This window comes from Numida meleagris, chromosome 11 (genome assembly GCF_002078875.1).
Source record: "Numida meleagris isolate 19003 breed g44 Domestic line chromosome 11, NumMel1.0, whole genome shotgun sequence".
NCBI lineage: Eukaryota > Metazoa > Chordata > Aves > Galliformes > Numididae > Numida > Numida meleagris.
Window position 1 is genome coordinate 18,566,519 of NC_034419.1, and position 14,161 is coordinate 18,580,679.

Here is a 14,161-nt window from a genome sequence, read left to right on the forward strand (position 1 = left end):
GACATGGTAAAGTCATGTAACCAAGCTCTTCTCTCTTCAGGTTAGTAAGATGGCATAGCTGCTCACCTAGGAAATACCGAAGGCTGTGGTGGGGAGTGCTGCCTTTGCAGAAGAGCTGCATGGGGTAGTTGTTGCATGCACAGCTTCACATCTGGCATATCTTACAAAGCAGCCTTTCACTATAGTACAGGTTTAATAATAGGATGGCAGTGTGGTGCTCTCCTATCTAGTAAGACATTATTTTCTTACAGAACAGGCTGCTAAAATTTGTTGGCTTATGGAAACTAGACCTGCTTATGGAACTAGATGTGTTTCTGAAAATTAACCCAATGCTCTCTGTGATGTTTTGTCCCGCTCGTTCTCCAATAGATGTTCTTGCTGTAAGTTTTGCAGCTAAGGTAGGGCTTCACAACCTCTGCAACCTGCAGAGTGGATTTCTAAAGTCCTATGGCAGTTTCCAGTAACTGTCAGTGGAAGAGTCATCTACAGTCATCGCACTAATAATTGTCCAATTTGCATCAGATATGTTTGTCAGCATGAAAGACAAAGACAACCTAGCCAAGTTGGCTCACGTTGTCTTTGTGCTCTAACACGGTTCATCGTCATTTCACGTTGTTTTGGTTATGACTAGCAACTTTTTGTTTATAATATTCTGAATAAGTTCATTCTGTGCTGCATTTGAATGATTTTCACTAAACTTGAACTGCTTGTATCTACAGTCCTTTGAGAATAGGAAACTAGTGGGATCGGGACAGGTTACGTAAAACGGCTTTGACAGCAAAGCCAGAAATGTGTTGCCTGTGCACGGCATTTTCTTAACTCCAGGTTTTCACACGGGAAATGAGTTCAGCCTGAAGTTAAGCAAAAGTCTATACTGACACACAGGAACTTGCACATGACTGTAATGTGGTTAATAATGGGAGTTCCCGGGTAACTCCCATGAGCTTTAGTGGGAGAACAGATCCCGGTGATGCTGGAAAGGGATAACTGGAATAGGTGTTGCTGTTTCATTAAGTGAATGCTGGGCCAATATTAAGGCTAGGCAAAGTAGGTGGTTGGCAACTCTAGCAGAAAAGCAAATTAGGAATGTTCCTTATTATAATTGGCAGGAGTGATTTTTATTGTATTGTTAAGAAAACTAATGTGGAGGAGAAGCAGGACAAGAAAAGTAATTCCTGGTTTATCTTAGGTTATAGGCCCAGAGGACAGCACACACATTAAATACCAAACTCTTAGGTTTTTTTTTATAAGGGCTAAACGTGGATGTGATAAATTCACTGTCTGGGGAGAAAGACAGAAGTCTTTGCCCACTTCAAGCTCTCTGGATGGAAACTTCTAGAAGTTTGTTGTTGTTGGTTTTTAGCTTTTGGAGTACATGAGAAACACTGAGTGCTTTGGTAACAAGTGCTCATGGGGGGCAGCAGCTGGGTCTGGTGAGCTGCCCGCTCCCCCTTCGATGGAAGCCTGCCCTCCTTCGTAAGGAGGAAGAAGCAGAGGTGGAACCGCAGGGTCAAAGCCAAGCAGCAAATTAACTTGACAAATGCTACCGTTCACTGAACTGAAAATTACATAAACCCTTTTATTAATTTATATAACCCTCAGCATCCGCCTCGAGAGCTCGCATCAGCGGTTCTGGATGGGGCAGCCCTGGCGGGACGGGTGCCCTTCACCTGGGCGCTGCCGGCTGGCACGTGGAGCCTGGCTCTGCAGGAGGCAGTGGGGCCGTTGCCATTGCTCGTAGGCACTCCTAGCACAGAGCTGCTTGGGAAGAGATCAGAGGATGGCCCGTTCCTTGCACAAACTGCAACGTGGCGAGTTTTCCTCAGTTAGAGCAATCTCGGCAATGAATGACAGTGGAGAAAATTGCTGAAGACTTCTCCTGTAACACTTGTCTCTCAGCTGCCAAATACAAATTAGAAGCACCACATATTCTTCTTCACCTCCCTGGAGTTTTGGGTTTCCTTCATTTGTGGAAGGTAATGACAAGTCCCTTACATAACAGCCTCTCCGTGGAGACTTCAGTCCGCTGGTTTGATTAGGGATCTTCTCGAAAGTTAGATTACATGACAAATTGCCCACATGCACTTGGGGGTATTTTCAGCGAGGGAAGGTACCTGGGGTCGATAACGTTCGCTTAAGGCAGCGTAAGTGTTACCCCAAAGCGATGTGATGCAGATCTGCCAGTTCACAGTACAGTGGTGCCTGCCCTCAGCCCTTCATGCACAGGTCTTCCCAAGGTGGGCTGCAAACACAAAGTGAAGGGGGTCAGTACTCAAGGAAAAAGCGATTGTTTTTCAGGAAATAAGTGGGACTTGTGTGGCTCTGTGCCAGAAGCAGCAGCAGCTGGCTTCTCATTCCTCTGCTCTCATAGGAAATACGGGTTTGGTGAAATGGACTGATGTGACTCTCTGACCACCCGCTCTGTCTTGCACTATAGGTCTGCTTTGGCTTGCTTGGCTTTAATCCTCATGTACTACCACTAACAAGAGAGCTCCAGCAAAATGAATCATGGTCTCCACTGTTAAACTCGGTGCCTCAGACTGTCCAGTGAGGGCTGGTGGTTACTGAGTAATTGTCCATTTGCAGGAAAAGCAATTGAATCTGGACTTGTCCGATTCCTGTTTGTATCGCTGGTGCATCGGGAAGAAGCAGGTATCAGGTGAACCAAGCTGCTAGGTAGGCTCAGGGAGAAGACCTTCCCAGCTGGTGTGTGTTGTGTTGGTTGTAAGAGTAACACAGGGGTGAGAAGCACTGAAAGCATTTCAGGTGCTGGCCTTGTGCTGAGAACAGCACGTGGACACTGTGCAAATCTCAGAAGCTGTGTGCAGCTGCCTTCTGTTGGTCAGTTATACCTGAGGACAACCCTCCAGCCACTGCTGCTGGGAGGTGAAAGCTGTTGCCCTCTAAGATCAGGAGGAAGCTTTGCAAAATAGTACAGAAGTATTAGTGATGCAAAATAGAGATGTGCTTACGTAATGGTGTTTTAGACTTTGCACTTTGGGTTGCTTTTTACCAAATTTCCTTCTTACGGAATATGCAGCAGGCACGGATACCTGTGAGCACCCAGAACTTTACGCGGTGTAAATGCTACAGAGGCAAGAATATTTTTGGATCACTCAATTTCCGTGTGTAGCACTTGAGAACTTTTGGTCGGTGGGAAAAAGTCCCTTAACTTCTGCTCCTTGAGAACTCCCTGCCCCTATACTGCACGAGAACTGCTTGTTTATAACCCGCAGTCAGAAGTCTTTGATACAGACTGTTGCATCTTTTTTGCATTGTTTCCATAACGTCTGTGTAAGAAACCAATGCAAAACCAGCAAGGTATCGGTACCTATTAACTAATCACCTGTCGTCCACAATTTTAGAAAGTCTTTCTCAAGTTAAAATATACCACAAAGTTGTTTTGACACTCCGAGTACATTCCTTCCCAACATGATACATGAAACAAGTAAACCTCGATAAGGAGCTGCATCAGACATCACACTGAGCTGTGGGCTGGGACCGAGAGAGAGTGCTCTCTGAAACAAAGCTCGATGCAAATCCAGACCCCACAGTTACCTTCCAAAACAAGGCGTTGCACTTGCACTAGCAATTAAACCAGCGCTGAGGAAATGCATCTCCTGATGCACTGCTGATTGTCACGGGTGTGAGGAGACTTTGGATTGCGAGCCCTTGGGCACACAGTCTCTTTCACATGTATTTTCATGCATTTAGCACAGTGAAAGCTAGGATCTCCCCTACCATTAGGCACCACCATGTTAAAAACAAACGAGCCCTGCTAAGAATGCATTGAGAGAGCCAAAAGCTGTGAGGGGTCATTTCTGCCCTTGTCTCACAAAGATGATTGATTTTCACTGGGGGCAGTAGCATGCGTAGATGAGGCTGAGGGTGGATGAACTGAGATTGCAATGACAGCACTTGGAGTCTTTCTTTGTCAGTCCGGCTGATACTCCTTGCAGAATGTTGGGGCCATCAGTACTCCTGTGTCATAGCATCTTTCAGCTTTTTTGCCCCAAAGAAGGTTTTCCACGTAAGTATCATGGTGCCCGTGAGTGCAGTTGAGGAATATAGGCAAAGAAAGGAGATGGGCTATGTCAGAGCTCAGCCGCTTTACTCCTCATCTGATCTTGGCAGCCTTGAGCACCAAACCATGTGTTCCTTTCCAGGACCTCTCCTGTGGCTCTCTCTTGATGTTCAGATGGTTCAGGTGGTTCTGGCGCTCTAAGAAGTAGGGATGTAAGTCACAGATTCTCCCCGTTCTCTGCATGGAATCCACATCCAACTTTTAAGATGATCCCTAACAGGATTAAAGTCCTCCACAAGCAGGCAGAGGCAAGCTATTCAGAAAAACAAGGTCATGCTGCTTTTTTTTTTTTTTTTTTTTTGGTAAGCACAGGAATCAACAAAGAGATGTTATATAACTTCTATTTATATCCCACTTGCTCACTAGCTGCAGGCACACACGAGTAGCTGAGGAGGGAATTTAATGAGCTCTCAGGGCTTGCTCACCTTCCAGAGCTGGTAGGAGCCAGCTTGTTTTTGAAGTGCGTCAGCAAATGAAACTGGTGGTGGGTGGGTGGTTTGGGTAGGTGGACTGACTTGTTGCTATGGTTTTCTTTAATTCCTCTGTCTCTCAAGAAGATCTTACACATTTTTTTTATTTTTTTTTTCTTTTGGGGAGTCTGCAGACTTCCTTGTTTCTCACACCTACACACAGCTCGCTGGTTCACCAAGGAAGTGGGATTCGTGCTCCTGCCACACAAGAGCTCTGCACAGATTAGCTGTGTGACCCGCCGGTGCGTGCTCGCACATGCACGCAGGAGGAACTCAAATAAGGCTCCGTGCTGAAAGCGGGTCAGGCCCCCAAGTCTCCCACGCTGTGGAAGCCATCTGCTCCCTGTTCAGAGGGATCCGCAGCGGACAGAAGGCACGGCTCTGCCTGGAGCTCCTGCAGCGTGCCCCGCTCCCCTCTGCTCGCCTGGCGTCACGCTGCTGTCCCCTGGGCTGGCTGCGAGGGCATGCCCTGCCCTTGGCTTGGGTTTGACTCTCCTCTCCTTGAGAAATGATGGAATTGCATCAAGGTTTTGAGTGTTGCAGTAGGAAGACTTGTAGGGGATACGGGCTCTTCCTGGTACAAGTGGTGCAACTCTTCTGCTGCTTTCTTTTAACGTTTGTTGGGAAAGATGAGAGTTTGCACAGGTCGGGCTGCGTATGCCTGTAGCCACCAAAACCTTAGGGCAATCCCCAGCTGAGAGCAGCAGGGTTGGGTATGGATGCTTATGGCAGAGGGGGTCAGTCACACTACGGAGAACACAGACTGGAAATCCCCCTTCTGCTTTCAGGAGAAAGTTTGTCTTACAGCATGTGAGGAAAAAAAAAAAAACAGTCATTGAGGTGTTCCGGCAGATTTTCCTTATGGGTTTATTGCAAACTGTGACGTGTGTTCATCATGAAATATTTCAGTTGCTAGTTCCTTAAGCTGCACAAGACTGATGATATCCATCGGTCATGTCCCAGGATGATGGATTTCTATAGCGAGCCGGGATGCGTGGAAGACTTCAGGAAAAGAGGGGATCAGTTGTGTTAATAACTGCAAGGGGGGGTGAGAAAGAAAAGTTAGGTTTTAATTCCGAGATGCATGTAGGCAGAACATAAAGAGTTGGCGTTTGTGCTTAATTCCGTGCTTGTGTTAGCAGAGCAGTTCCCCTTCTTCAAATGTGGCTGCTTTGAAGTAGTCCCGCTGTAAGGATTGGTGTGGGAGCGGCAGGCTCGTTCCGCAGCCGTGGGGTAGCACAGAAGTTTTGCATTACGCCGTGCTGGCAGCCTGTCTGGATAACCCAAGCAAGTTAACAGCCCCATAATAATTTCTCTTTAGCGTTGGAATAAAATGTCCTGAATTGAAGCCAGAGAGCTGATCTTCCTCTTCTGTCTGGAGGGACTTTCCTCTTTGAAATATCCCTGACTCGTCAGGTTCGTCGGATATTTTCTATTCGCCGCCTTTAGAGAAACAGGGAGGGAGATGACAGCGGCTCACATGGATTTGTGCGAGGCGCTCGCTGGGGCTTTGCTTCCCTGTATTTATTCGTAATCAAATATTTGTTTTCCTGGGGAGTTCTTGGGAACCTGCTCGGATGGGCTGGCGGCGGCTGTGCTCTGTTGGAACAGCTTTGTGAATTGCAGAGGGTGTGGTGCAGAAAATACCACGGCCTCGCAGAATGACGGCGAGCTCTGTTTGGGTTCTGCAGCCAAACGCTTTCCTAAAATCAGGCCACCCTCCTTCAGGAAGAAGCACATATCTGAACAGATGTCTTAAATCCAGCACTTGCTAATAGGTTTTGGTTATATTTCGCACAACATGATCATTCAGATTGTGTATAGTCCAGCCTGTAATTGCTGAGCCTGGAAGGAAAGCCAAGCTATCTGGTGCAAAGCAAGCCAGCGACTGTGCCTTTTCTCAGACAGCAGAGCAGATAGCTTTGCCTTTGGGCAGATCCAGCTGGCAGGTGCTGGAGAACAGTGTGCTGAGCAGAGGAGGCAGCACAGGGTAAGCCCTTGGAAGGCACGAGCTGGAATCAGGCTGCTTTCAGCTGGTTCTGATTCTCCCTTTAACAGTGCTTTGCTGAGTGCAGCTTCACCCATTGTGAAGCATGTGCACTGTGGGTTGGGTAGCTGGGTGTCTATGTTTGGAAGGTGCCAGCCTGGTGTGGCTCACAGCCTCGCTCGTGTCACTGCTGCGCTTGTACGCGCTGTTGGGGTTGTCCCACCCCCATGGTCCTGCTGCCCTGAGCTCCCTGTGAGCTGAATCGTCGAGTGGCTTAGGTTGGAAGGGACCTCAAAGATCATCCGCATCCAAACCTGCTGTGGTCTGCATGCCCCCCAGCTCAGGCTGCACAGGGCCCACCCATGGCTTTGGGCACCCCCAGTGATGAGGCACCTCAGCTCTGGGCAGCACTGCCGGGGCCTCGCTGCTCTGAGTGAAGAATTTCTTCCTAACATCTAACCAGAGTCTACTTGCTTTTAGTTGAAAGCCATTCCTCCTTGTCCTGTGCTCAGACCACGTGGAGAAAGTGCTCTGCTGTTTATGAGCCTCCCCTCAAGTGCTGGAAGTGGGAGCTGATCTTCCATTCATCTTTGCAAATTGTGTCTTCTGTGTCAAAAACCGTGGAAGGGAAGGCAGGAAAGCGTAAGAGAAGAAATGATAGTGCTGAGAAATCTGCCCCTTTAATGCTTTTTTGAATGTGATTCTAGAACCAATATTTTCAGTGGTTTATTAAAGAGAAGAGAGTGCCAAAAAATAACAGTCACAGAACACGTTATGAATTCTGAGTGAAAAGCCAGCAAGCAAGATTTGCAGAAATATTTTCTAATTTAGGAAAAAAAAAAAAGAAAAAAAGGGATAAGCATTTAATAGTGTCTATAAATGATCTGAAGAGAAGAGTTGTCCCAGGAAGTGCACCTGGGATAACCATGGAAAAGATATAGACTTAAAAGAAAAAATAATAATAATAAGAAGAAGAATAAAACAATGGCTGGAAATTGACATAAGGGATCTTAATCACACATTTCTAACAGCTATTAACCACTACAGAGGGGCACAGTTCATCACCTCTGATGCTTTCTCAAGACAGGATGCTTTTCTTGAAAAGCTGCATTGTTTGAACTCAGCTTCAGTCCCACTTAATGAGCACGACCTCAGGGCTGGTGGTGCTCAGGGGTGGGCTGGGCTCTAGCTAATAAATACTCTGACCTTTAAACTTCACCTTTAATTTATTCTCAAATCAGTCCCTTGTCTTTCAGCATTTCTCCTGCAAAATGTTTTGCATAGACTGGTGCAGTAAAGTCATAGAGAACAGAACACATCAGTAAATGATTGCTGGTGTTGGTATTTACCTGCTGTCCTTTTCTTAGCGCCGAGGCGGCATGCTGGAGTTGTGCAGGGGGTTGTTTTGCTGCAGGAGGGGTTCTGGTTGCATTGCTTCAGGCGCAGAGCTGGGTGATGGAGAGGGGAAGGAAGGGCAAGTTATCGTGCAGGTGCCCGGTACCTGCTGCGGTGCTTGTTTTACTCCTTTGGTGGCTGAATAGACTGCCTTGGGTGTCAGGAGAAGGAGTCTGTTTGGCTTGGCAGCGCAGACCTGCCAAGCTTATGCAAGACATAGAGCTTGCAGACCTTCAGGTGAGGAGCGTTTCCCTTCGTGTTTCTGTGCAGTTGAACAAAGTTCTTTCCACTGCCCAAACGAAAGCTGTGAAGTTGGTGCTGGGTGAGTTGGTGTAGGTGTCTGCAGCGCCATGTTTAAAAACATTTGAGAGCTCTGCTCGGTACTCTGACCTAGCGTGTGAGAAGCTGCGTGCTTCGTGTGAATGTTTTGGAGTTTCTTTCCTTCTGTGGCTCTGCGATGAATCGCAGTCACGTTATCTCTGATTGTGGCGTTCTGGTTGCTGTGCTGTGGGGTTGCATTGCGTTTCACTGAGGGGCATGTGCTTGGAAAGCTGTGTTTGCTGGATCCAGCAGTCAGAAAACGAACCTCGTGATCTTCTCTGTGTCACGTGATGTCTCGTGTTTAATGGCAACGACTGGTAGCGAAACAAAACATAGTCTCATTCTGCACGACGTTAGAGCTCAGTAAGAGCAGGGAACTGGTCCGCTGCCAGCTCCTCTCGACAAGCCGCGCTCATACCTCTGCTCCTTTCAGGACCCTTGGGTGCCTCGTGCTGGGACTGCCAGGTGTGGGTTTGGCAGGGGCACGCTGCCCTGCTCTGCTCCAGGTCGGTCTCTAGGAAGTCACGCTTGGCTGTAGGGTTTGCACTGATTTCTCAGGGGGCCCTGAAAGCAGCAGCAGAGGTTAGATGCTCCCTTATCAGAGGTGCCTAAAGTTCTGTCCTTCAGAAATGTGTGCAGGCAGAGGTTGCTGGTCTTTCTCTTCTTAAATTACCCTGCCCATGGCAGAGGGTTGGAACTAGATGATCTTAATGGTAACTTCCAACCCAAGCTGTTCTAAGATTCATGTTCCAAGCTGCTGTTCTAGTGCACTTGCTCGTGCAGCAGCCAGGTTTGTGGTTCTGTGACTGTGCAAGGCAGGATCCTGGCATGCCGTAAGCTAGAATGGCTGCTCTATTTCTGGTTTTAGAAAGGAGATTTTCTCAGTTTTTGTTTTGAGGCTATATCTGTAAATAAAGCTTAGGATTTCTGCCGTAATTATCACCATCAGTTACCTGTTGAAACACAATTTCCAGGATTGTACCTCTTAAAGTACGGTATCTTCGGTAGCTGGCATGTGGTTGATACGTATGTGTGAAGGTGTTAGGCATCCTGACCTAAACTGAAACAATTGTGTTGTGACAGCCGTCAAATGCAGGCACAGCACTCACGAGAATGCTTTACTGGAAATGCTTGTTTCATTTGTTTTTTTTCTCTGAAGTGCAGTGGAAAGTCAGTTAAGAAGCTTGAAAAGATGACAAAAATCAAACCTGTCAGCAAGTCACAGCACTTGCGTGCAAGGTGGTTCTTCAGTGTGGTTCTTTAGAAAAAGGCTTTTGTTCACTACTGGTTCATCACAGGGAAAACCCTCCTGCACGGGCTCATCAGACGTGCTGCCAGCCAGCACGATCGCTGGCTTGAACTGCAAACCGTGTTATTTTTCACAAAACAGTTACTTTTTCTGGAACTGATGGTTTATGCTGCTCTGTCTGTGCATGTTATTATTGATATGTTTGTTGCTAAATATCATGAGAGTAAAATTTCCAAGATGCATCTTAGATACCAACTCTTCTTCTGTCCGTACTGATGAGCAGAACATAGGAGAGAGGGTTCTGACCAACCCAGACCTGGGTTTGGTCGCTGGCCAGCAGCTAAGGCCTCGTGTGGCTGGGGCTGGCATTTGGCAGCATTCTGTCTATTGAGCCTGGCCAGATCAAAGAACCAGTTCAGAATAAATATGCTACCTGGATAAGTAATCACTCATTCAACAGATATTTTTATTTGGGTACATTTGCAGAGATAACATCAAAGTTCTTGATAGAAAGTATTAGATTACAGAATAATTCTGCAAATATTAAATGAATTGGGCACCCAGGTCATTCTGTGTCAGGTCAGAGGGCGCGGGATGGTTTCTGTGCTGTTGCTAAGCTCCTTGCAGTGCCTGTTGGCACAAGGCATCTCTTCAGTGTTGCCTGGCCATGAAAGCGGCTTGTCCCTCGTGACAGGTCGGCCGAAACCTTGGTCACTTCCCAGGTCAACCTTCCAGGCCTGGCTCACTTCCACTCATCTACACTTTTGGAATCTCCAGATTTCTTCCTTCCACAGTTCTTAGTGTCCTTGTGGACAGCATGTCCATAAATAACACCGTGTGTCCTCAAACACCTCCTTTTCTTTCCTTAGCTTTGATGTTACTCATTTGCAGATAGTGGCAGGGTCAAACGTTGGTGGCTCCCTCTTGTTTCTCGCAGCTCCGTGTGGGTGGCTTTGCAGCCGTGCCATGCTCGTACTGGGTTCCTCCTTCTGTCCTCTTTGTTAATCATTAAAAGTAAGAACACGCTCCTAAACTTACCCGAGGTGCTTTGGGCCAACAGGAGTATTGCAGGGGTGGGAGGGATGTCTCACGTGAGTATTAACCAACTTCCTTAAATAGTAGCGCTTCTCTGTAATGAAAGCAGCGACTTTTCAGTGCTTCAAAGTCATGAAGCGGTGTCCTGGCTGTGACTGCCTGGCAGTGATCAAAGGCAGGCGGACACGGCGCTCTCTGTGTTCTGCTTCTCAGACAAGCAGGGAGGATATATTGCTATTCCCGTTTTCAATTTGTTTTTTCAATAAATCAGGCTTCATTCCTATTCATCATGTAAAGCTGTTGGATTGTGAGCCACTGCAGAATGCTAACTAATTTCATAATGCTCTGCATAAGGTGACCCACTTACAAGTTCATCCTTCAGTCGCGTTTAAGCTCTGGTGCTGATTTATGTAACAGCATATTGGTTTCATCAAGGATTGTCTGATTGCTCCCCGTGTTGGCTCCGTTTTGACCTGTACGTGACTTGTATTCTCCTCAACTTTAGGATCAACTTTCTGTCCCTACGTGTGCACGGGCAGAAGAACATTACTGAACCTTTCTAGAAGTGGTCACTGCTCTGAGCTTTTACGTCACTTGGAGATGTACTGGAGTAGGAACTAAAAGGAGTTTTAACAAGTCTGCAGACAGGGCAATGGAAACTGAGTACGAAATATCCCTTGTTACGTGTTTGTACATCTTCGGACTGCAATTAATATCAACTATTGCATATTATGAGCCATGGGCCCTTCGATACATGAAGGGGAAGGCAGAATGGTTTCCCTCTATGTATTTATAGCGTTCTGTTTCTGAACTGAGAATCAAATTACAAATAACTCCTTTGCCCTTACCTTACCTTGATTTGTTATACTTACCTTAATTCCACTCTTAAGAGAGAAGTCTGCTGCCTAAATGTGTGAGGGCTAGCACGATGTATTTTTAAAGAAGTGCAATATACTTGGAAGCTGTTGATAAGGGAGCTGCTGTAGTTGAGACACTTGGGCTCCTGTAACAATAAGATCTGAGTCTCCATTTTTCTAGGTTTCAGATTGCTGAAAACTAATTAACTTTCCAGTCCTTCAGGATGTCAAATAATCTGCATTCATACCTTTGTATGGAGATATATATCCTGTTCCACTTTCTCTCGTAGCATTCGTTCTTCTGCCGACTAACAGAAGATAAGAAATCCGAAAAGTTCTTTAAGGTTTTTTATGATCGCATGAAAGTAGCACAGCAAGAAATCAAGGCTACCGTCACGGTCAACACGAGTGACTTAGGAAATAAAAAGAAAGATGAAGACTCAGACAGAGATGTTCCCAACAGAAAAAGAGGTAATCTCCAGTTGTGCCCTTTCTAAAGTGTCAAGGGAGTAAGGTGCTCTTTTGAACTCATTTGGACTGATGCAATAATGGTCTGATCTCTGATCCCACAGAACAAAGTTCAGAGATCAGTGGTGCCCTGCCTTGGGATTTCAAGGGCTTCATCCCCTCTTCATCCATTTGTGAGATTGTACTATTGAAATGGTGAAAGGTGTTTTTGAGATGAGACTCTGCCACTTTGTCCATCGTGACAAGCTGCCCAAATCTGATTCGTAGTAATGACCATGGACTGTGTTGTGGTCAGTGCCTTCTCTAACAACAAGTGGAGAAATGTTAATTGTCTTCTAGAGCAAGTCCTTTTATTATAACTCCTGCTAGTGCTAGATTTGTGTGTTCCCTAACCAATTAATATCAGAATTTGTAATTGTAATGTGGTTTGCAAAAGAGATGGGAAGCGAATGACGTGATGTCCTTCTAAACTCAAGCCCCTCGCATCACACTAAACATACTTACTGGAAAGGACTGATGACAAATAGCTCACCTGTGTGTGGAACTCCCATGGGAAACGTGTGACTGGACATTCTGGTCCTGTTTATTTGATTTGCCTAAGGAAGATCTGTTCTTGTGTATTTTAGTGAGAGAGCCTATGACCCAAATTACAGAGGAAGTCCGGGACCAGTTACTGGAGGCCTCTGCAGCTACAAGAAAGGCGTACAGCACCTACCGGAGGGAAGCCGACTCTGATGACCATTATTCAGCAGCAGAAGGGGCACAGTCAGCAGCAGACAAGAACAAAGATGAGCTGGAGATGAGTGCTGTGATCTCCATAATGCAGCCCATCCTCCGCTTCTTGCAGCTGCTCTGTGAAAACCACAATCGGGATTTGCAGGTCAGTCTGATTGCTGAGCAGCTGCGCCCACACCGCCTCACACGGGCGCTGCAGAGAGACAATGGGCACAAGCTGGAAAGTCCATTTAAACAACAAAAATGCTATTTGTACCAGGGTGATGGAGCCCTGGAATGAGCTGCCCTTGGGAGGCTGTGGCATCTCTGTTCATGGAGATGCTTAAAACCCAGCTGGTGGCAGTGGTGGGAAGCCTGCTGCCTGTGCCACCCTCAGTGGTCTGTGATGCTCTCTGATGTGTTTGTACAGTTCTGAGTAGCGAGCTCTGTCTCATCTAGCACATACCTCCGCAGGAGATAAGATTTTTGCTTGCAAATGGACTATAATTAACGTGATTTTTGTTCAGCATAGTAACCACTGCTGCTGGATTAGAATTGAAGTAAGGAGACGCAGTACAATGCGCTAAATGCCCTCATAAAGGAGGAATAATTGCCTTGATTGCATATTGTTGTACTGTGTGCCAGAACTGGAAAGACCCTGTGTGAGTGCTTTTCAGACCTGCCAAATCACTTCCGCCGAACCCTAATGCCCTGCTGCTGGCAACACTTGGAATCAAAGCTGTATGTTAATATTCCTGTGCTACGAACATGTAATTCTTCTCACATTTGGTAGGTGCTGAGGTTACATACATCAGGCTTTCTCCTAATTTTTCAAAAACTATTTGATCTTTGTTTTGTCAAACAATTTTCATGCCGTTAGCAATGTCGGAGACAAGTAGGACGGCAGTTTCAGGTGGCAGTAGTCCAAACCACATGTACAGGATCCCTTCTTGCTGCTGTTTTTGGCTGGGCACCGAAAGCTATAGGAACAAAACTGAATTCAAGCCAGCGTGAAAACTTGGCCTGAACTGCTCACCGTCCCGAACAATTAAATTCCCCAAGCAGCAGGTAGCAGCACTCAGCTCTAGGAGAAAAAGGATAAAGTAAAGGTGGGGGGAACCACCTTTCAAAAATAGTTCTATTACTACTTGCCCACCTTGATCCTTGCCTTTCTCCTTTGGTACTGAAGTGGAGGTAGGAGCGTATGAAGCTTCAAAATCTCTCTGCAGCTAGTAGATAATACCTGAACTCATTATCAATATTACCAATGTGTTCACAACCTAAAGGAATAAGTAAGACTTGTTCTTTATTCTAGGAACTGCGGTCTTCTAAGATAGCATAAGTAAATTTGTGTGATTCTTACTGCCTTCTATTAGTGCAGTGATGTGTTGGTCCAACCGAGCCTTTTACAAGCCACTAGCAACTGTGAGTAGTCTGATATTTTGCAAAAAGCAGGAAAATGCTTTTACTATGAGCCTAGAAGGATTCCAAGCTGCACACATCAGTGTTCTGCCTCCCTCCAGCTTGCAGTGCCTTCAGGAGAATGGAAGGTCTGGGACAAAGCAGGTGGATGCTTCAGTA

The 14,161-nt window shown here is 46.4% G+C and overlaps 1 protein-coding gene across 11 annotated transcripts in view; it reads left to right on the top strand.

Annotated features, from left to right (window-relative positions):
• Positions 1 to 14,161, top strand: part of ITPR1 (inositol 1,4,5-trisphosphate receptor type 1) — a 152,857-nt gene that overhangs the window by 98,304 nt on the left and 40,392 nt on the right. For all 11 annotated transcript variants that reach the window (XM_021409097.1, XM_021409098.1, XM_021409099.1 and 8 more), the window contains 2 exons: positions 11,689 to 11,869; positions 12,493 to 12,746. In XM_021409097.1, the coding sequence (XP_021264772.1) occupies positions 11,689 to 11,869; positions 12,493 to 12,746 (435 nt within the window). The remainder of the gene's footprint in view (positions 1 to 11,688; positions 11,870 to 12,492; positions 12,747 to 14,161) is intronic.